The 21,395-nt window shown below is 44.2% G+C and overlaps 2 protein-coding genes and 1 pseudogene across 6 annotated transcripts; 1 reads left to right on the top strand and 2 right to left on the bottom strand.

Moving 5' to 3' along the window:
- Nucleotides 1–16: 16 nt before the first annotated feature.
- LOC149290133 (SRR1-like protein) lies at nt 17–3,401 on the bottom strand. Its single transcript, XM_089490036.1, has 6 exons — nt 3,198–3,401; nt 1,734–1,774; nt 1,338–1,636; nt 833–984; nt 599–644; nt 17–494 (listed from the first exon to the last, which is right to left on the bottom strand). Exons 1-6 carry the CDS (start codon nt 3,320–3,322, stop codon nt 309–311), a joined length of 849 nt encoding a protein of 282 aa, XP_089346162.1. The 5' UTR covers nt 3,323–3,401; the 3' UTR covers nt 17–308.
- A 23-nt stretch (nt 3,402–3,424) lies between these two features.
- Nucleotides 3,425–21,284, top strand: LOC149290131 (BLOC-3 complex member HPS4-like). 5 transcript variants are annotated; one of them, XM_089490025.1, is made up of 13 exons: nt 4,695–4,772; nt 5,201–5,313; nt 8,355–8,632; nt 9,753–9,843; nt 9,933–10,076; nt 10,225–10,332; nt 10,439–10,650; nt 10,758–10,830; nt 14,927–15,081; nt 15,160–15,340; nt 18,316–18,451; nt 19,698–19,806; nt 20,023–21,284. In XM_089490025.1, the coding sequence occupies exons 3-13, from the start codon at nt 8,592–8,594 to the stop codon at nt 20,192–20,194; spliced, it is 1,422 nt and encodes a 473-aa protein (XP_089346151.1). In that variant the 5' UTR covers nt 4,695–4,772; nt 5,201–5,313; nt 8,355–8,591; the 3' UTR covers nt 20,195–21,284. The 5 variants fall into 5 exon arrangements, with proteins under 5 accessions (XP_089346150.1, XP_089346152.1, XP_089346149.1 ...); XM_089490024.1 differs by lacking the exons at nt 4,695–4,772; nt 5,201–5,313 and adding an exon at nt 3,425–3,508; XM_089490026.1 differs by lacking the exons at nt 4,695–4,772; nt 5,201–5,313 and adding an exon at nt 3,565–3,640.
- On the bottom strand, nt 13,076–14,360 carry LOC149290132 (uncharacterized; annotated as a pseudogene).
- Nucleotides 21,285–21,395: the final 111 nt, after the last annotated feature.

Here is a 21,395-nt window from a genome sequence, read left to right as displayed (position 1 = left end):
AGCAGCCACTCTCGCATTTTTCGTTTAGGGCTTTTATTTATTACATACATATGCACACATATATATGAGCGGCCCCTGACCCTTCTGGACCCTTCCCAGTCACACTGACCCTTTGATCTGCCCAATCATATTCTCCTTCGCCACCGCAGTGTCACACATTCGGTTTACAGTCATTTTCCGTATCTAGTATTCAGCACTAAGCCAAACGGCGATCGTATTCAGCTTCTCCGCCGCAGCATCACGCCTTCTTTCCACGCAAATATGGCGTCCGACCGGCCTCCGTCCCGCGCGCTTTTGGCAGGGAGGCGTCAGGGCTCCTTCCGGACGATCTCCAGGTCCTCCGTTTCATAAATGGGTTCCTCTGGTGACGTCCACGTTTCTGGCGGGAGGCCCCTCAGCTTCGATGCCGGGAAACAATGGACGGCGGTGTCGCTAAACACGTCCTGGAAGCGCGGGTCTGGCGGGAACACGGCTTCGTCGGTTGCGGGCGAAACCTGGAACGTGAAACCAGAAAGAGCAAGAAGGATCAGATGACAAACGCCAAGAGCGCAACGCTGTGGCACAAAAAAATTGACGTAACCCGTCGCAGCAGGTATACCTTCGCGATGTAGCCGTACTCCTTTTCGAACGTCCTTCTTGGCATCCTTTTGGGGAGAAAAAGGGGAAAAATATTTCAAAATGGCCGCCGTTTCGACGCCACGACATCCAGCGGCCATTTCGAGAATGTTTCAAAATGGCAGTGGCGGCAGCCATTTATTCCTAGTCTAAACAATCGAGGCCAAACAACTTGAGTTTTGCCATCTCAAAATGGCCGCCTTTAACGCCCGTTTACCTTTCCGCGACACTGCGGAAGCTGTTCCCGACGACAGCCATCTTGGCGAGGGCCTCCGGTCCCCAGTTGCGCCAGAGGAGGTTGTTGTACAAGGCCTTGCCACAGTGGATCATGTAGAACACGGTCGGGCTGTGTACGCGGCGCTTCCCTTCCTGCGGAAGGAAGGACGTCTGGGTCCTCCGGTGCAACTCTATGGTCAGCGTCTGAATTTGACCATAGAGTAACGCTGGAGGACCTACAAACGCCTAGAGGGGTGTCCTGTCTAGGAATCTAGGTCCTCCAGTGCAACTCTATGGTCAATGTCTGAATTTGACCACAGAGTAACTCTGGAAGACCTACAAACCCCTAGAGAGGCGTCCTGTCTAGGAATCTAGGTCCTCCAGTGCAACTCTATGGTCAACGTCTGCCAGAATCTGACTCTGGAGGACCTACAAACGCTCTCTAGGTCCTCCAGCGCAACTCTATGGTCAGATTTCCCTGTAATCAATCTCTTCTTACAACAAACCTCGTTTTCCGCGACGACGGCAAAACCGAGGCGTTCGAGGGCCCCGACTTCCGTGGCAGAGAACGCCGGGTCAAAGACGCGACAAAGATGGCGGGGGATCTGGAGTTCCTCCAAGAGCGCCATCAGGAAGGCCATCTGGTATCGCGCGGCGGCGCAAGAGGAGAAGCTGCCGGCGCCGTAACACACGCAATGCAAGCCGCGGCCTTCCTCGCTTTCCTGGGGTTCGGGTTGTGCGAGGTGCAGGTTTTCGAAGGTGGGGAGTGGCACCAGGTGATCCCTGATGCGCTTCAAGACGGTTCCTGGGAAAGAAGCATTTACGGATAAATGACTGTGTGGTTCCTTCGGTATTTGCGTGTTCCTAAACCCACAACAGATTCAAATTTCAAAATGGCTTACTTTTTGCCGAATCCCAGAAGTCTGATGTTTGCAGTTCTGTACTGAAAGATCAATAACATTTAAATTGATTATTGGTATTATTATTATTAGCAGTAAGTGAATATTTTTTTATTCATGGTTAATATTGATAATAATAATTAATAAATAAAATTAATTGATTTATTGTTAACATTGATCATCGTAACCAATAAAATAAATTGATTCAATACTGATATAATAAATAAAATAAATTTATTGATTACTGATATAATAAATAAACAAAATAAATTTATTTATTAAAATAAAATAAATTTATTGATTACTGATATAATAAATAAACAAAATAAATTTATTCGTTACTGATATAATAAATAAATTTATTTATTGTTGAAATTGATAATCATATTAAAACAAAATAAATTTAATTATCAATCACATAATTAATAAATAATATAAATTTATTTATTGTTAACGATAATCCTAATAAACCAATAAATAAATGTATTTATTATTTACATAATTAATAAATAATATAAATTTATTTATTAACATTGATAATCATAATAAACCAATATAAAATTTATTTATATACTAGTATAATAAATCAATAAAATAAATTATCAATAAAATGATTTTTATTTGTTGTTAATATTGATGATAATAATAATAATCATAAATAAATGAAATAAATTATCATAATAAAACCATAAAATAATTTTATTTATTATTGATATAATAAATAAATGAAATAAATGTATATATTGTTAATATTGATAGTCATAATAAAACAATAAAATAAAATAAATTTATTTATTACTGATGTAATAAATAAATCAATAAATAGATTTATTGTTAACATTTAGTCATAAGAAAACAATAACATAAATTTATTTATTATTGATATAATTAAAATAAATTTATTATTGATATAATAAAAAATAAAATGAATTTATTTATCGTTAACATTGATAATCATAATAAAAATAAATAATTAGTAATATAATAAATCAATAAAATAATTATAAAATATTTAAAGTTAATATTGATAACAATAATAAATAAAATAACATTGATACATAATAAAATAATAATAAATATATTTTATTATTAATATCAAAAACAATAATAAATGAATAAAATTTATTATTGATAATAACAAATAAAGTAAATTTAATAGTACTGTATAATGATAACTAATATTTAGTAACTAATTTATTGTTAATAATGATAATAAACAGATAAGATTTATTTATGTATTTTTAATATTGATAGTAATAATAAGAATATATCAATAAAATAAATTATTTTATTTAATATTGAGAAGAAATCAATTTTATTTATTTATTATTGATACTGGCAATAATAAATAAATGACATAAATTTATTTATTCATATTAATAGTAATAATATATATAAAGTTTATTATTAATCAATAAAACGAGGTAGACTGCTCTTGTAGCAGGAGGCTCCATTTTTAAGAGGTACCTCGCCTCCAGCAGCCTCTCTTCCACCACTTCCGGCCCCTTTTCCTCCTTTTCCTTCCTCTTCCTCCTCTTTTTCCTTCCTTTTCCCTGGGAAACCCAGCCAACGTCTCCTCCATTGGGCTCCATGCTGAAAAAGGAGAGAGGAAGAGCGGTTTGTGGGGAATTCAGTCCTTCCGGGGCTGCTGTAGGCCCGTTTTAGGAGGATGCAATAAGGTCTCTCCGCGGCCACCGTAGTGGGCCTGCTTTAATTTAAGGGCTGATTTAATATCAAGGCCTATCTGTTGTGGATAGGGAAGTCCTTTTGCGGCCACCGTAAGTCTTGTTTGCCTGAGAGGAACTCAATAGAAACGGACTACTTGGGCCTAGTAGTTTTATTTAGCGGAATGAAATGATAAAAGGCGTGTCTTTCCGCGGCCGCCGTAGGTCCATTTAGATGACCGGGAGGTAATAAAAACGGCCTTTTTGGGCACCGTAGGTGCGTTTAGCAAACGAAGGTAATGTAAATGCCCTTCCGCGACCACCCAAGAATGGGTTTCTTCGGCCGCCGTAGATTTATTTTGTCGAGCGGACATGGACAATAAAGGGTTTCTTCAGCCGCCGAAGATATAGTGTGTTGAAGCGTTATAGTATTGTCTTTCGGCGGCAACCGTAGACCCATTTAGACGAAAGACGCGTTATAAAATTGTTTCCCTTAGGCCACCGTAGTAGGTTATAGAGACGTAATAAGGCCGCTGTTGTATGCGGGTCAGGTGACGATGCGCACGCATGCGCAAAAGGACAACAATCCGGAAGTGGCCAAAGCCGGAAGGGCCTCGTTTGAAATAAACAAGGAGGGGGGAGCTAGAGATCCTCTGAGCGTGTGCAGAGTGCTTTCTATCCCAGGAGCCCCCGCCATATGGCAGCGGTGACAGAGCATCATGGGAGTTGTAGTCTTAATTATTAAAAAACCTTAATCCTGCTTAGTTGTTCCCTTCACAACAACCCTGCCAGGTAGGCCAGGACGAGACCAAAAATCTTAATTAGTTGAAATTAAAAATTAATTCCATTCTAATTTAATATATATATTATATATATTATTTAAATATTATATTTAAATAATATATATAATATAAATAATTATATACATTAAAAATTATATTTAATGTATTAATTTTAATATATTAAAATTAAACATATTATTGAATTATATGAATTTAACTAATTCCGATTAAATATATCATTTATATAATTTAACTAATTAAGACTAAATATATAATTAATAGTTAATTCTAATTTAATATATGTAATTTTACATATATATTCTAATTAAGGTTATATAATTTTATTATATAATTTAACTAATTAAGCTTAAATATATAATTAAAATTAATTTAACTCCAGTTTATTTTATATAATTTTATATGATGATAATGATGATCGTGATCTAGCTGCACATCTTTGCATAATTTGCCATAGGTTGGCAAACAACAGTTTAACAATTATCAGCAACATCTTGAGGGGAGAGAAGCAAAGTCATGATGTGCTATGTATTGTTAATCTGATATTGGAAACCGCTTTGATCATCCACGGAAAAGCGGTATACAAATAAAGCTTATTATTATTATTATTATTATTATTATACAGATTTTAATTAAGATGAAATATAGGTATATAAATTAACTAATTAAAATTAAATATATAATTTAATTATATAATTTGACTAATCTGGATTAAATATATAATTAAAATTAATTCAATTCTAATTCAATATGTAGAATTTTATATATACACTAATTAAAATTAAATATATTATTTAATTATATAAATTTAACAGATTAATATATAATTTAACTAAATAATTTGACTGTTAAATATATAATTAAAAATTAACTCTAGTTTAATATATATCTTTAATAATATTTATAATTAAACATATGTGTGTGTGTGTATATATATATATATATATATATATATATATATTATAATAATAATAATACATTTTATTTATATACCGCTTTTCCACAGATCAAAGTGGTGTACAGACAATTACAACCATACAGGCATTTCATAAAAGGATAAAACCTCATAATAAAACCATACAATTACAGAACTCTAAGCACAATCATTCGCCTTCAAGGGTAAGCAGGGAATCGATGGCAACAGGGTAGATAACTTCATTCTTTGGGGGGAAGGCTTGACAAAAAAGAAGAGTTTTAAGCCTCTTTTTGAATGTTTCTCGGGGGGGTTGTCAGACGGAGCTCCTCGGGAAGACTGTTCCAGATTTGTGGGGCCGCTACTGAGAAGGCCCTCTGGGATGTAGTAGCATACTTAGATGATGGAATTTCTAGCAAGGTCTTCCCGGTTGTTCTGAGTGTGCGGGACTCACATATGATGCGGTCCCTCCAGTAACTCGGGCCCAAGCCATGTAGGGCTTTATAGGTGATAACCAACACCTTGTATTGCACTCGGAAACGAATGGGCAGCCAGTGGAGATCTTTCAGAATAGGTGTTCTATGGGCAAACCTGAATGCTCCGGTGACCAGTCTGGCTGCCATATTTTGTACTAACTGAAGCTTCCAGACTTGGTACAAGGGTAGCCCCATGTAGAGCGCATTACAGAAATCTAAGCGAGAGGTTACCAGAGCATGTACCACTGTTTCAAGGTCCCTTTGGCCCAGGTAGGGTCGCAGTTGGCGTATCAACCGAAGCTGATAGAAAGCATTTCTGACCGTCGCATCTACTTGAGATGTTACCTGCAGGAACGAATCCAGAAGTACTCCTAAACTGCGAACTTCGTCCTTATGGGGAAGTGTGACCCCGTCCAGGACAGGTGGACAAATTTCGTTCCCCGGGCCTGAGGAACCTATCACGAGTACTTCTGTTTTCTCTGGATTCAGTCTGAGTTTGTTTTCCCTCATCCAGCCCATTACCGACTCCAGGCAGGCATTCAGAGGAGAGACTCCATCCTTAGTCACTGCATCAGTCGGAGACACAGAGAAACATATTTGGGTGTCATCAGCATACTGATAACACCACACCCCGTGTCTCCGGATGATCTCTCCCAGTGGTTTCATGTAAATGTTAAACAAAGCGGGGACAAAATAGCTCCCTGAGGGACACCAGATGTAAGTTCCCTCTTAGAGGAGCAAATGTCCCCCAACTGCACCATCTGGAATCTGCCCAAGAGATAGGATCGGAACCACTGGAGCGCAGTGCCCCCGATACCCAATTCCCTCAGGCGTTCCAGAAGGATACCATGGTCAATGGTATCGAAAGCCGCTGAGATGTCCAAGAGCACCAACAGGGTCACACTTCCCTGGTCGATGCCCAGACGGAAATCATCGACTAAGGCAACCATGGCAGACTCAACTCCATATCCCGCTCTAAAGCCGTTTTGAAATGGGTCCAGATAATCAGTTTCACCCAAGACTGCTTGGACTTGGAAGGCGACCGCTCTCTCGATCACCTTACCTAAGAATGGCAACAAGGAGACCGGTCTATAATTATTTCTCACCAGGGCATCCAGGGAGGGTTTTTTAAACAACGGTTTAACCGTTGCTAGTTTTAGACTTGATGGAAACTTTCCCTCCCTGAATGATGCATTGATTATACATTGTAACAGTAATGTTATAGCATCACCACCCTGGACGGTCAGCCAAGAAGGACAGGGATTGAGAGAGCATGTCGTCTTCCTAACACTTCCAAGAAGCTTGTCCACTTCATTGGTATGAACAAACTCAAAGTGATCCAGTTTAACAGAGTCCATGGAAGCTCTAGACACCTATAGTTTCTGTTGAAATGCCAGCGTCGAGATCAGCCCTTATTCGAGAGATTTTATCTGCAAAGAAGTTGTTAATATCGTCACAGCAGGCTATAGTTGGTTCTAAAATAGGGTTCAGGGTGGGGGGAAGCTGAGTCAGTTCCCTGACCACCCTGAACAGCTCTGCTGGACGTGACTCCGCAGACGCAATACGCGCAGCATAGAAGGAGTTCATTGCTGCGTCTATTGCCACTCCATATGACTTCAAAAGAGCCTCATGGAGTGTCTTGTCAGACAAGCGCTGGTGTCTCTGCCAGCTGCGTTCCAGTCATTGCGCAGCCCGCTTCATTTCCCGGAGATCTTCTGTATACCATGGTTTTCTATTGGAAGCAGGCCGGAAAGGATGCTTAGGAGCAATACTATGGCCTGTTACGGACTGCCAAAATAAAGCTGCTTTGGGTCTCTTTGGAGGTGTGCTATTTAAATGATGTCCGAAGGTCGCGCCAAAGCCACGATCTAGTCCTAAGCACTGGAGTGCAGCTTTGGTGCAGCTTCCGGATTCTTGGGGTGCATGCATAATTTAAACAGCATACCTCCAAAGAGTCCCGAAGCAGCTTTATTTTGGCAGTCTGTAACAGACCTAAGTATAGTCCTGGAAAGGTCAGTGTCCCAGATGTTAGTCAGGGCATCAACAGAGTCGCCGTCAGATCCAACCTTAAGCCCTTCTAACGCTTCTTGGAACCTTTTGGGTCCCATCTGCCTTCGAGGGTGGACCATCCTAATCGGTCCTCCACCCCGGGGGGATTTGGGTAGTTGCCTTAAGTCAAACCTCACCTAGGAAATGGTCCGTCCATGACAGAGCAGAGGTACTTGCGTACCTCTGCCCACGGAGTGTCCCAGTCCATACTAAAGACAACATCGAGCGTATTACCTGCGCAGTGCATCAGACCCGAGACTAACGGATAGGCCCATGGCCATCATGGAATGATATAATTATATAATTATAAAATTAATTCAATTCTAGTTTTATACACACACATATACGTACATATATATATTAAACTAGAACTAATTTTCAATTATATGTATATATAATTATATATAATTATATATATAATATGTTTTATAAATATATATTTATACACACACACACTTATATTTTATATATGTGTGTGTGTGTGTGTGTGTATGTATATTGCCTCAGGAAAATAAAATCTTTATAAATAATAAATAAAAAATTAAAATTAAAAAATATTAAAATATTCCTTAATAAAAAAATCCTTTATTCCTTCTCTTTCTCCCTATTTTTAGCCACCAAAAATAGACAAAAACGCGACCTAATTGCGCAAAGTCACGTGCTCTATGGCATAGATAATTTTAACACACGGATAATCGATTTGTCTCTCTTCCATTTTTCAGCCTAGGAAAACAGTCACAAGGCGACGCTTCTGAGAGGAAGAGGAAAAAGTGAATGAATTAAAGGCATTAAGGGGAATTACGTAAGAACGGCGCCGTTCGCGGAGGGAGGATATTCGCTGGTCCCGAGTTCAAGGAGGAGAGACTTAAAGCAGGACAAGCATTAAAAGATGGTCGCTCAATGACAGGGTTTTTTCGCTTCCGCAGCGCCAAGTCGGTAAGGTTGAAAATCTGAATAAAATGGCCGCCACTGCCACGTCTGAGGCAGCACCAAGTAACTGGTGAGTAGCAATAAACACAATTTTGTTGCCTTCCTTGGGCATTTATACACACACACACACACATACACACACACATATATATTAAAATGGAATAGAATTTTAGCACACAAAATAGATTACATATATATATATATATGTAAAGAAAAAGTGTTAATATATATATTGTGTTCTAATATACTGTATCTATTTTGTGTTCTAAAATTCAATTCTATTGTAATATATATATATATATATATATACACACACACACATAAAGAAAAAGTGTTAATAATATATATTGTGTGTATTACTTTTAATAAGCAATCTATTTTGTGTTCTAAAATTCAATTCTATTTATATAGATACACACACATACATACATAGATGTATATATGTGTATATATATATATATATATTCCAGACATTTATATATATAGAACTGTATATTATATTTTAAATATATAGTTCAATATATATATATATATATATAGAGACAGAGAGAGAGTGTTTTATTCTTTTAATAAGTTATCTATTTTGCATTCTAAAATTCAATTCTGTTAATATATATGTATATATATATATATACACACACACACACATATATATATGTAATTTTAAATATATTGTATGTTGTATTTTCAATAAGTAATATTAGTGTTGTAAATTTCAATTATATATATATATATATATATATATATATATAGTATTTTTCATACATTATTTATATATATACACACACACACAGACAAACACACACACACATAGTATTTTATTCCTGTAATCATGAATCTATCTATCTATCTATCTATCTATCTATTATGATATTCTATACATGTATACATTTATTGCAGTTTTTTAAACAAGTAAATCATTTTATTGTTGTAAAATTCAATATATGTGTGTGTATATATATATATATATATATTACTTTGCAGATGTATATATGTGTGTGTGTGTGTGTGTATAGTATTTCATTCTTTTAATAAGCAATCTGTTTTAGTGTTGTAACATTCAATTCTATTTCATTGTAAATATATATATATTTGTGTGTGTGTGTGTGTATATATATATATATATATATATAAAAATACAAAAAATACTATTTTAATTGTTAATAAATCTTAATTAATCACGTTTCCAGGTGGAACTGCTTCTTCCTCTACGACGACTCCAAAGTCAAAAACGAAGCCGACCCAACGCGCAATGGCATCTGCTACTTCCACCCGCGCCAGGTGTGCAAATCCCGTGGACGACGCCATCTTTGGCAACGTGCGGGAAGTCGCCGCCGCACCTTTAACGCGTCTTTCATTTTTTGGCGCAGACCCCCTCAGACCAACAGGAGCTGCTCTGCGGACAGATCGCGGGGATGGCACGCTGCGTGGCAGAGGTCTCCGGATCCGCGCCGGACCTGATACGCCTGCGGAGGCTCAAGTTCGCCGTCAGAGCAGACGGTGGTTACCTCTGGGTACGGAATTGGTGGTGGGTTTCGCACGCTGTGCCAAGGCCATAGAGTTGCGCTGGAGGACCTAGAGAGGCTCTGCTAGGCCTTTGTGGCTCCTCTGGAGCAACTCTACGGCCGGCGTCCATTTTAAAACGCCGTTCTACCGTTCCAGGTCCTCGGCTGCGCGACCGACCTCCCCGACGCCAGCTGCCATCTTTTCCTGAAGGGCCTGATCGGACTCTTCCACTTCTACCACGGACCCGTCCGCCGTGCGTACGCTGTGAGTATCCGAACTCGCGGCGGAGGACACTCCAATAAATACGCGATGCCATTTTGGATGTTTGCGGTCATGTGTTTCCAAGCACGTTTTGCGTTTCTTTCCGCAGGAGCGAGTGAAGGAGGACTTGGGTGCCGACTGGGACCGTTTCGTGGCGCACTTCCTGCGCAACACCAGCGGCCTCCATCGTGTCTTCGGCTCCCTCTGGGCCTTGGACAAGACCAAAGTGGACCCCCTGTTGCTCCTGAAGGCGGCCCTTGTCCTCCAGAGCTGCCAGAGGGTCCTCCATGTCCTCGCAGGTTGCGTCCTCTACAGGGGAATGTGAGTATTACGATGCTGCCATGCAGGAATACATAGAACACCCCGTTGCTGCCATGCAGGAATGCATAGACCCACAAAACCATAGAGTTTCGTTTCCTTTGTGCCAGGGTGGTCAGTACGCAACTCCCGCCGGACGTTGCCGCCAAGGTTTCGCTACAGGAAGCGGACGCGGATGCGAAGGTACGTACCCCCTGGTATTTGCTGATTCGCGAATCTTCATTAATGCGACATCTCTAGAAATATTTAGGTCCTCCAGCACAACTCTATGGTCAGTGTCCGTCGGATGCTGTCCATAGAGTTGCCCTGGAGGACCCAGAGATTCCTGGAGAGGCTTTTGTCGCCGCTCTGGTGCAACTCTATGGTCAGTGTCTGTGGGATGTTGACCATAAAGTCGCCTTGGAGGACCTATACATTCCTAGAGAGGACCTTTGTAGCCCCTCTGGTGCAACTCTATGGTTGGTGTCTTGTGGGATTCTGACCATAGAGTTGCCTTGGAGGACCTATACATTCCTAGAGAGGACCTTTGTAGCCCCTCTGGTGCAACTCTATGGTCAGTGTCTGTGGGATTCTGACCATAGAGTTGCCTTGGAGGACCTATACATTCCTAGAGAGGACCTTTGTAGCCCCTCTAGGGCAACTCTATGGTCGGTGTCTGTCGGATGCTGGCCATCGAGTTTATTTAATTATTTATATCCTGCTCTTTTCCCAGGACTGGGACTCAGAGCGGCTTCATAGCAATTAAAAAACAAACAAACAAACAAAAAGTACAATTAAAACATTTTAAAAATAAATAGATAAATGATATTCATTAACAGAATGATTAAACTAGTCCAGCATTCCTGCCTGTTCTTATAGTGATTCCTTAAATGCCTGTTTGAACAGATAGGTCTTCACCTGCCGTCGGAAAGCCATCAAGGAGGGAGCCATTCTTATCTCCCTGGGCAGGGAGTTCCAAAGTCTAGGGGCAGCCACCGAGAAGGCCCTCTCTCGCGTCTCCACCAAACATGTTTGTGAAGGTGTTGGGATAGAGAGAAGGGCTTCTCCAGAGGATCTCAGAGTCTGTGCAGGTTCATACCAGGAGAAATGGTCTGCCAAATAATGTGGACCTGAGCCATGTAGGGCTTTGTAGGATATAACCAGTACCTTGAATTGTGCCCGGAAACAAACTGGCAGCCAATGAAGCTGTTTCAACAGGGGAGTTCTATGGGCTCTGTAATCGGCGCCTGTTAACAGCCTGGCAGCAGCTCTTTGAACCAGTTGAATTTTCCAAACACTTTTCAAAGGCAGTCCTATGTAGAGCCCATTACAGTAGTCCAAACGGGATGTAACCAAGGCGTGTACCACCGTGGCCAGATCTGGCTTCTCAAGGAACGGGCGCAGTTGGCGCACAAGTTTTAAATGTATGAAAGCACTCCTGTTCACAGCAGAGACCTGGGCCTCCAAGTTTAAAGCTGAGTCCAAGATTACCCCCAAACTGCGAACCTGTGTCTTCAGGGGGAGTGTGACCCCATCTAACACAGGCTGGATCCCTGTTCCCTGATCTGCCTTCCGACTGACCAGGAGCACCTCTGTCTTGTCTGGATTAAGTTTCAACTTGTTTGCCCTCATCCAGTCCTTTACTGAAGACAGGCACTGGTTTAGAACCAGGACTGCCTTTTGGATTGAGGTGGGAAGGAGTAGTAGAGTTGAGTGTCATCTGCATATTGATGACATCGCACCCAGAACTTCGGACAACCTCTCCCAGCGGTTTCATGTATATGTTAAACAGCATAGGGGACAACACAGAACCTTGAGGGACCCCACAGGTCAATGGCCAAGGGGTCGAACAGGAGTCCCCCAGTACCACCTTCTGAGTTCGCCCCTCCAGGAAGGAACGGAGCCACTGTAGAACAGTACCTCCAAGCCCCATCCCAGAGAGGCGGTCTAGGAGGATACCATGATCGATGGTATCAAAAGCTGCTGTGAGGTCCAGAAGAACCAACAGGGACACACTCCCTCTGTCCAGTTCCCTGCATAGGTCATCCACCAAGGCAATCAAGGCTGTCTCTGTTCCATAGCCAGATCTGAAACCAGATTGAAATGGATCTAGATAATCCGTTTCATCCAGAAACCCCTGGAGTTGGGAAGCCACCACATGTTCCAGAACCTTGCCTAGAAATGGTAGGTTAGACACTGGCCGATAGTTATTCATTATTGTGGGATCCAATGATGACTTTTTTAACAGAGGCCTCACAACAGCCTCCTTTAGGCAGGATGGAATTCTGCCTTGTTGTAGGGAGGCATTGATTACTTCCTTTACCCACTCAGTCCCTCTCTGGCCTGTTTAATAAGCCAAGAAGGACAAGGGTCCAAGACATGTGGTGGTTCTTTATCTTTCCAAGGATTCTGTCCACATCATCAGGCTGCACAAGTTGAAAAGTATCCATTAACACTGGACCAGTAGGAGCCAAGGTAACATCCACTGACATTGTATTAATTGTAGCATCCAATTTGGATAGAATCTGAGTGATTTTATCTGCAAAATGCTGAGCAAATTCTTCACAGCAAGCCTTTGAGTGGTCTGCATTTTCTACTTGAGGGTGAGTGTGTAAAAGACCCTTGACCACTCGGAACAGCTCTGCTGACCGGCTCCTTGCAGATGCAATGCTGGTAGCAAAAAATAATTTCTTTGCTGCCCGCATTGCCAAAGAGTAGGCTTTCAAATAGGATCTAGCCCGTATTCGATCAGATTTACTCCAAGTCTTCTGCCAACGTCGCTCTAGTCTCCTTCTCATTCGCTTCATCAACATCAAATCCCTAGAGAACCAGGGGGCTGGTTTGGCTCCACTCCGTGAGAAGGTACGCTCAGGAGCGATTGTGTCCACTGCTCTGGCCATTTCCCCATTCCAAAGGCTGGCCAGGGCTTCAACAGAATCGCCTGCCAAGGTGACAGGAAACTCCCCAAGAGCCCTCAGGAATCCATCTGGATCCATCAGCCTCCTGGGGCGGACCATCCTAATCGGTCCCCTCCCCCTGCAGAGGTTCTGAGTCCCAGTAAGTCTAAACCTGACCAGATAATGATCTGTCCATGATAATGGAACTGTGGAGAGTTCCACCACACCAAGATCATCATCATCCCACCCAGCACAAAAAACAAGGTCCAGGGTGTGCCCAGCAGCATGAGTAGGGTCAGATACTACTTGGGATAGACCCATGGTTGTCATGGAGTCCATGAAGTCCTGAGCCACTCCTGAAAGGGAAGTCCCAGCATGGATGTTGAAGTCCCCTAGCACTAATAGACGTGGAGATTCCAATACCAACCCCGAGACCACTCTGGTCAGTTCAGGAAAGGAGACTGTTGTGCAGCGGGGTGGGTGGTACACCAACAGAATCCCTATTCTGTCTCGGCTACCCAATTTTAAATAAACACATTCAAAACCCGTAGATTGTGTGAGGGGGCATCTGGTCAGGGGGATGGAATCACGATATAGAACTGCAACTCCACCTCCTCACCCTCCAGATCTCGCCTGATGTTGCACAGAGAAACCCAGTGGGCAAAGCTGAGATAGATTAACTCCTCCATCCTCATTCAACCAGGTCTCTGTTATACATGCCAGGTCAGCTTGTTCTTCCAGGATCAGGTCCTGAATGGCAGCTGTTTTACCATTCACTGACCTGGCATTGAGCAGCAGTAGCTTCAACTCCGGGAGACTGTCAACAAGGCTATACATACTATTTAGACTGGGAGACACTTTGGGGACCACAAGCACCCTCTTGAGCTCCCCTCTTCCTTGGTGTTTTGTCTCCTCTCTCTGTATCTACCTCTGCCTTGAATGACTCCAATGGCTGCTCCCTGACTGTATATCCCTTTCTCCCTCAGGAAAAAACATGCTTCCTATTGAATTGACAGGAACAGGAAAAGAAAAACAAACAAAAAAGGACAGGTAGCAAATAAATCGGGATGTGGTCTGGTGAGTCTCCTGTAGAAGTCCCAGCCTTATACCTCAGGCAGGCAAAGCAACAGTGCTGGATGAAACAGTGCCTGCTGAGTCAAGGCCCAGTCCTGAAAGAGCTCAGTCCAGAAAGGGAAGCAGAGGTCCACGCAGCAGGAATAGAAGCTTCTTCTCCCAACAGCCTCTAGATAGAACCTGTGGGCCTCTGTCTCTTCCCAGATGTTGTCTCCTTCCCAGATGTTATCAGGGAAGGCTTGCTCTGAGTTGCACTGGAGTACCTAGAGATTCCTAGAGAGGACCTTTGATCGGCATCTCTAGATACATCATTATTATTCCTATTCCAGGGGGAGGCAGAGACCATAGAGACGGCGCAAAACGGAGCAGGAAGTCTCCCGACGCCGGGACCCGCTTTGCCGCCAGGGGTCCGGATACTTCATGTTTTCCTCTCGGAAGAGGAAGCCGCGTTGCTGCGCGAATTTCCCGTCGAATGGGCGCCAAGGTGAGATGGGGGAAGCGCACTAATTTCACACCTGCATCAGTCGGACACCATTTTAATGTCCATCCTCTTTCTCTTCAGGGTCCGGAGCTGCGGCGAAGACGGTCCATCGGGCGAGGTTCACAACGATGTCCTGCGCGACGGCGACAGCAGCCCGTCTCTTTCACGTATGGCACTGTACGTCCACCACGTCCGCGGCTTGGCGCTGTGCCTGGTGGCGGAGGAAGCATTCGCTGCATCCGGAGACTGCGTCGAGGAAGTGGTAAGAAGAGCGTATCTCCCTATGTCTCTCTTCCGTTGATTTCCCTCTCTCCAGCCCTCCATCTTCTGAAGCTCATTTCTTCCTCCTTTCCTCCCTTCCTTCCTTGTCTCCCTCTTTCCTTCTTTCCCTGCTTCCTTCATTTTCTTCGTTTAATCCATCCTTCCTTCCCGTCTGCTTCCCTCTTTCTGTCCCTTCCTCTTTCCTTCCTTCCCTCCTGCCTTTCCTCCCTTGCTCCTTCCTTCCTTCCTTCCTTCCCTCTCTCCATCCCTCCTCTCTTCCTTTTCTTTCTCCTTCTTTCCTTCCCTCCGCTCATTCTTCCCTTGCTCCTTCCTTCCTTCCTTCCCTCTCTCCCTCCCTCCTCCCCTTCTTCTCTTTCTCCTTCTTTCCTTTCTTCCACTCATTCTTGCCTTGCTCCTTCCTTGCCTCCCTCCCTCCCTCCCTTTCTTCTCTTTATCCTTCTTTCCTTCCCTCCGCTCATTCTTCCCTTGCTTCTTCCTTCCTTCCTTCCCTTCCACCCCCTCCCTCCTCCCTTTCTTCACTTTCTCCCTCTTTCCTTCCTTCCACTCATTCTTCCCTTGCTCCTTCCTTCCTTCCTTCTCTCCCTCCCTCCTCCCTTTCTTCTCTTTCTCCTTCGTTCCCTCCTTCTGCTCATTCTTGCCTTGCTCCTTCCTTCTTTCTTTCCTTCCTTCCTTCCTTCTTTTCCTCTCTCCCTCTCTCCTCCCTCTCTTCTCTTTCTCCTTATTTCCCTCCTTCCACTCATTCTTCCCTTGCTACTTCCTTCCTTCCTTCCTTTCCTCTCTCTCTCCCTCTTCCCTCTCTTCTCCTTCTCCTTCTTTCCCTCCTTCCACTCATTCTTCCCTTACTCCTTCCTTCCTTCCCTCTCTCCCTCCCTCCTCCCTCTGTTCTCTTTCTTCTTTCCCTCCTTCCACTCATTCTTCCCTTGCTCCTTCCTTCCTTCCTTCTTTCCTTCCTTCCTTCCCTCTCTCCCTCGCTCCTCCCTTTCTTCTCTTTCTCCCTCTTTCCTTCCTTCCATATTCTTCCCTTGCTCCTTTCTTCCTTCCTTCCTTCCCTCTCTCCCTCCCTCCTCCCTTTCTTCTCTTTCTCCCTCTTTCCTTCCTTCCACTCATTCTTCCCTTGCTCTTTCCTTCCTTCCTTCCTGCCTTCCTTCTTTCCCTTCCTCCCTCCCTCCCTCCCTCCCTCCCTCCTCCCTTTCTACTCTTTCTCCCTCTTTCCTTCCTTCCGCTCATTCTTCCCTTGCTCCTTCCTTCCTTCTCTCCCTCCCTCCTCCCTTTCTTCTCTTTCTCCTTCTTTCCTTCCTTCCACTCATTCTTCCCTTGCTCCTTCCTTCCTTCCCTTCCTCCCTCCCTCCTCCCTTTCTTCTCTTTCTCCCTCTTTCCTTCCTTCCGCTCATTCTTCCCTTGCTCCTTCCTTCCCTCTCTCCATCCCTCCTCCCTTTCTTCTTTTTCTCCTTCCCTTGCTCCTTCCTTCCTTCCCTTCCTTTCCTCTTTCCCTCCTTCCACTCATTCTTCCCTTGCTCCATCCTTCCTTCCTTCCTTCCTTCCTTCCTTTCCTCTCTGCCTCCCTCCTCCCTCTCTTCTCTTTCTCCTTCTTTCTCTCCTTCCACTCATTCTTCCATCCCTCCCTCCCTTTCTTCTCTTTCTCCCTCTTTCCTTCCTTCTGCTCATTCTTCCCTTGCTCCTTCCTTCCTTCTTTCCTTCCTTCCTTCCCTCTCTCCATCCCTCCTCCCTTTCTTCTTTTTCTCCTTCTTTCCTTCCTTCCAATCATTCTTCCCTTGCTCCTTCCTTCCTTCCCTTCCTTTCCTCTTTTCCTCCTTCCACTCATTCTTCCCTTGCTCCATCCATCCATCCTTCCTTCCTTCCTTCCTTCCTTTCCTCTCTGCCTCCCTCCTCCCTCTCTTCTCTTTCTCCTTCTTTCCCTCCTTCCACTCATTCTTCCCTTGCTCCTTCCTTCCCTCCCTCCCTCCCTCCCTCCCTCCCTCCCTCCCTCCCTTTCTTCTCTTTCTCCCTTCCTTCCTTCCTTCCTTCCTTCCTTCCTTCCTTCCTTTCCTCTCTCCCTCCTGCCTCCCTTTCTTTACTTTCTCCTTTCCTTCCTTACATGCATTCTTCCCTTGCTCCTTCCTTCCTTCCTTTCCTCTCTCCCTCCCTCCTCCCTTTCTTCTCTTTCTCCTTCTTTCTATCCTTCCACTCATTCTTCCCTTGCTTCTTCCTTCCTTCCTTTCCCCTCTCGCTCCCTCCTCCCTTTCTTCTCTTTCAACTTCTTTCCTTCCTTCCACTCATTCTTCCATTGCTCCTGCCTTCCTTCCTTTCCTTCCTCCCTCCCTCCTCCCTTTCTTCTCTTTCTCCTTCTTTCCTTCCGTTCACTCATTCTTCCCTTGCTCCTTCCTTCCTTCCTTCCTTCCTTCCTTCCTTCCTTTCCTCTCTCCCTCCCTCCTCCCTTTCTTCTCTTTCTCCTTTCCTTCCACTCATTCTTCCCTTGCTCCTTCCTTCCTTCCTTCTCTCCCTCCCTCTCTTCCCTTGCTCTTTTCATCCATCCTCCCTTTCTCCCTTCCTTTTTTCCTTTCTTCTCTTGCTTTTTTAATCAGTCCTCCTTCTCTCTCTCTTCCTTCCTTCCTCCATTCATTTTTCTTCCTTTCATCCATTCTTCCTTCCCCTTTGGCTTCCTTATTTGTCTCACCTTCCTTCCTTCCTTCCTTCCTTCCTTCCTTGCTTCCTTCCTTCCTTCCTTCCCTTTCTGCTTCCTTCCCTCCTTCCGCTCTTTCCTTCCTTTCCTCCCTTTGTTCCCTTGTACTGTTCAACCATCCTTCCTTCCCCCCTTTCTTCCCTCGCACCTTCCTTCCATCCTTCCTCCTTTCCTCCTTTCTTTCCCCTCCTTCTCCCCTTCCCTCCTTCCCTCTTCCTTTCAGTGTGGATTACAAGAGACAAAATGGCCGCCTTTCTCTTCCTCTTCCTGGTCAGTTCCAGAGCAGCTTGGCCTCCCTGAATGGTCTGGAAGTCCACCTCAAGGAGACCATCCCCTCGGACAGCCCTCCGGCAGCCACTAAGGCCACCTACGTCTTCGCCAGATATGACCCCCTCCAGAAGGTCATGGCCAGTGAGTGACCGCTGCAGACGAAAAGGGATGGGGGACAGAGGGAGGACGGAGGCGGCCAGAGAAGGGAGAGGGCCCCTCAGGGGTTTTGATCAGTGAGTGACCGCTGGGGAGGAAGTGGACGGGGGACGGAGGGAGATCGAAGGCAGCCGGAGAGGGGAGAAGGCCCCTCAGGGGTCTTGGTCAATGAGTGACCGCTGGGGAGGGAAGTGGACGGGGGACGGAGGGAGATTGGAGGCGGCCAGAGAGGGGAGAAGGCCCCTCGGGGGTCTTGGTCAGTGAGTGAATGCTGGGGAGGGAAGTGGACGGGGGACGGAGGGAGGATTGGAGGTGGCCAGACAGGAACCAAGACCCCTTGGGGGTCAATGGCTATTGCACTGACCACTGCCCTCTCTTCTTTCTGTCCATCCTTCCTTCCTTCCCCCTCTACCACTTATTCCTTTCTTTTTGGCCCCTTCCATCCTTCCTTCCTTCCTTTCTCCCTTTTTTCCTTCCTTCCTTCCTTCCTTTCCCCCTTCCTTCCTTCCTTCCTTCCTTTCCCCTCTCCTTTCCTCTCCCTTCTGACCTCTGCTTCCTTCCTTCTCTACTTCCTTTCTTCTTTCCATCCTTCCTTTCTTCCTTCCTTTCCCCTCTCCTTTCCTCTCCCTTCTGACCTCTGCTTCCTTCCTTCTCTCCTTCCTTCCTTCCATCCTTCTTTCTTCTCTACCTTCTCCTTCCTTTCCTGCTCTCCCATCTTTCCTTTCCTCCTTCCTTCATTCTTTCCTTCCTTCCTCATCTCTCTCACATTTCTCCTTTCTTCCTTCGTTTCATTTACTTCCTGCCTTCTTCCTTCCTTCCACATCTTTCTCCTTTTCCCTATTTGCCTTCTCCTTCCTTCCTTCTTTCCACTTTTTCCTTTACCTTCTTTCCCTTTCCTTCCTTCCCTCTCCCTGTCATTTCTTCCTTTTATCCTTCCATCCTTCCTTCTTTCTAACTCTCCCCCTTTCCTTCCTTCCCTCCTTCCATCATTTTTCTTCCTTTTATCCATCTTTCCTTCTCTCTTTCCCTCCTTCATCCTTTCCTTCCTTCCTTTCCTCCCTCCCTTCCTTTTTCCTCCTCTTATCCTTCCGTACTTCCTTCCCCTTCCCTTTTTCCCTCCCTCTTTCTCTCCCCCATACCTTCCTTCCTTTCTTCCCTCACTCCTTCCATCCATCCATCCTTTCATTCCTTCTTTCCCCTTTCTCTCCTTCTCTCCTTCCCTCTTTTCCAGCCAACTTCCTTCCTGCTGCCGGACCGCAAGACCAGCCTTTCCTCCGGTCGGTCAGCCGCATCCATGCCACCTTTGACCAGCTGCCCGCTGTGTCCGAAATGACCGTCAGGTAAGGTCCGGAGAGGAAGAGTTAGCGACAAAATGGCCGCCGATTTCCAAGGTTCGAATCCTGGCTGAGTCACAAAACGGCAAAATGTTGACCATAGAGTTGTGCTGGAGGACCTGGAGATTCCTAGAGAGGACACTTGTCTAGGTGCTCTCTTCCAACTCTATGATTACGATAATCATAACTTGTTTTAATTACCAAACTTTCTCGCCTGCGCAGGAACGCCGCCGCTGCCATCTACGCCTGCCGCAACGCTGTCCACGAGACCTACTTCCAGCACATCGGCTCGCTGCAGCGCAACTCTGGCGCACCGAATCCCCACGACAGCGCCTTTGGGTTGCCTGGGAAGGCCAAACAGAAGTTGTTGAAGCATGGCGTCAACCTTCTCTAAAAAAGACCCCCCCCCCCCCGATAGCGGCAAAATTAGCACCAAACCTCCTCTCAGGAACGAACGAGCGAGATTTCTGTCAGGAGTAAACGAGCGAGGTTCCCAAAATTAACCGATAAGATTCCCATCAGGAATGAATAAGTGAGATTCCCATCAGGAATAAACGAGCGAGGTTCTCGTCAAGAATGAATGAGCGAGATTCCCGACAGGAATGAACGAGCGAGGTTCCCGTCAGGAATGAACGATCAAGGTTCTCGTCACGAACGAACGAGAGAGATTCCCATCCGCAATAAATGAGCAAGATTCGCGACAGAAATGAACGAGCGAGATTCCCAACTAGATTAGATCCCATATTGATGTTATCGCCACTAAAATCCCGACAGGAGCAAAAATCCCATCCTGAAAGCGTACAGGGTTCTAAAACTTCTTTAAAAACACATTTTGGGGTATTTTCCGGGGAGATAATTATTCGTATCAGTGGGTTTGAGCCATACAAAAATTGTCGAATTACGGCATGAAACTTCTCTATCGGTTAAATCCTGATAGCGGCGAAACCGTCGCCAAACTCCCGATAAGAGCAAGATTCCAACATAAAAGTCTATTTCTCTCTAGGAATTTATTTCTCTTTTTAATAATATTTCTTTGACATAAGAAACTTTATTTGGGCCAAACATAAAATGGCCGCAGCACTTAGTGAACTTTCTCCAAAACGAGCGACAATCCCATCACCAAACGAGACTCCATTTTGTATTTGCGCAAACCTCTTAAAACCTCTCTATATTTTATATATATATATATATATATAATTTTGATATTGTTGTAGAAAGCTTTTTTCCGGTAGGCTGTTATCCCTCGTTTTTTTTAACGCTGTGCGCTTTTTTCCAGCGTATTTACCAAAGAAAAGCGGTAATTTTTTCACATCTGTTATTTTTATGGGATCGAGTTGGTGGTGGTCTCGATCGGCCGAATTTCCTCACACCCTGTTTTACCCCCGTTAGGTCAGTTTGGTGGTAGGAAGCGCCGTGGACGAGCCTGTGCCGTTTATCCGAAACCCGTTTGTTAACTCCGGAATAAAGTAAGCCTTTTGAAACAATTGGATTCGTCCGATTTAATCACTCAACTAATCTGCTCCACTGAGTATGAACCAACCTGGTTCCAAGTTTTACTTCCGTTTACTTTTAATTTACTCGTTCATCTCGTATTA

This window comes from Sceloporus occidentalis, unplaced genomic scaffold (genome assembly GCF_023333645.1).
Source record: "Sceloporus occidentalis isolate IW3139 unplaced genomic scaffold, rSceOcc1.0.p SCAF_41, whole genome shotgun sequence".
In the NCBI taxonomy this organism is placed as follows: domain Eukaryota; kingdom Metazoa; phylum Chordata; class Lepidosauria; order Squamata; family Phrynosomatidae; genus Sceloporus; species Sceloporus occidentalis.
Note: the sequence above shows the minus strand (reverse complement) of the source record. Positions and strands in the feature narration are given on the sequence as shown.

Bases quoted from the DNA above. Each gene is read 5' to 3' on its own strand.
- LOC149290131 (XM_089490024.1), top strand. From the start codon at position 8,592: ATGGCCGCCACTGCCACGTCTGAGGCAGCACCAAGTAACTG. The intron at 10,077-10,224 runs GTACGGAATTGG...CTACCGTTCCAG, and splicing joins CAGACGGTGGTTACCTCTGG to GTCCTCGGCTGCGCGACCGA. The intron at 10,333-10,438 runs GTGAGTATCCGA...TTCTTTCCGCAG, and splicing joins CCGTCCGCCGTGCGTACGCT to GAGCGAGTGAAGGAGGACTT.
- LOC149290133 (XM_089490036.1), bottom strand. From the start codon at position 3,322: ATGGAGCCCAATGGAGGAGACGTTGGCTGGGTTTCCCAGGGAAAAGGA. The intron at 985-1,337 runs GTTTGTTGTAAG...TTCCTTCCGCAG, and splicing joins CCGTCGTCGCGGAAAACGAG to GAAGGGAAGCGCCGCGTACA. The intron at 645-832 runs GTAAACGGGCGT...TCTCCCCAAAAG, and splicing joins TTCCGCAGTGTCGCGGAAAG to GATGCCAAGAAGGACGTTCG.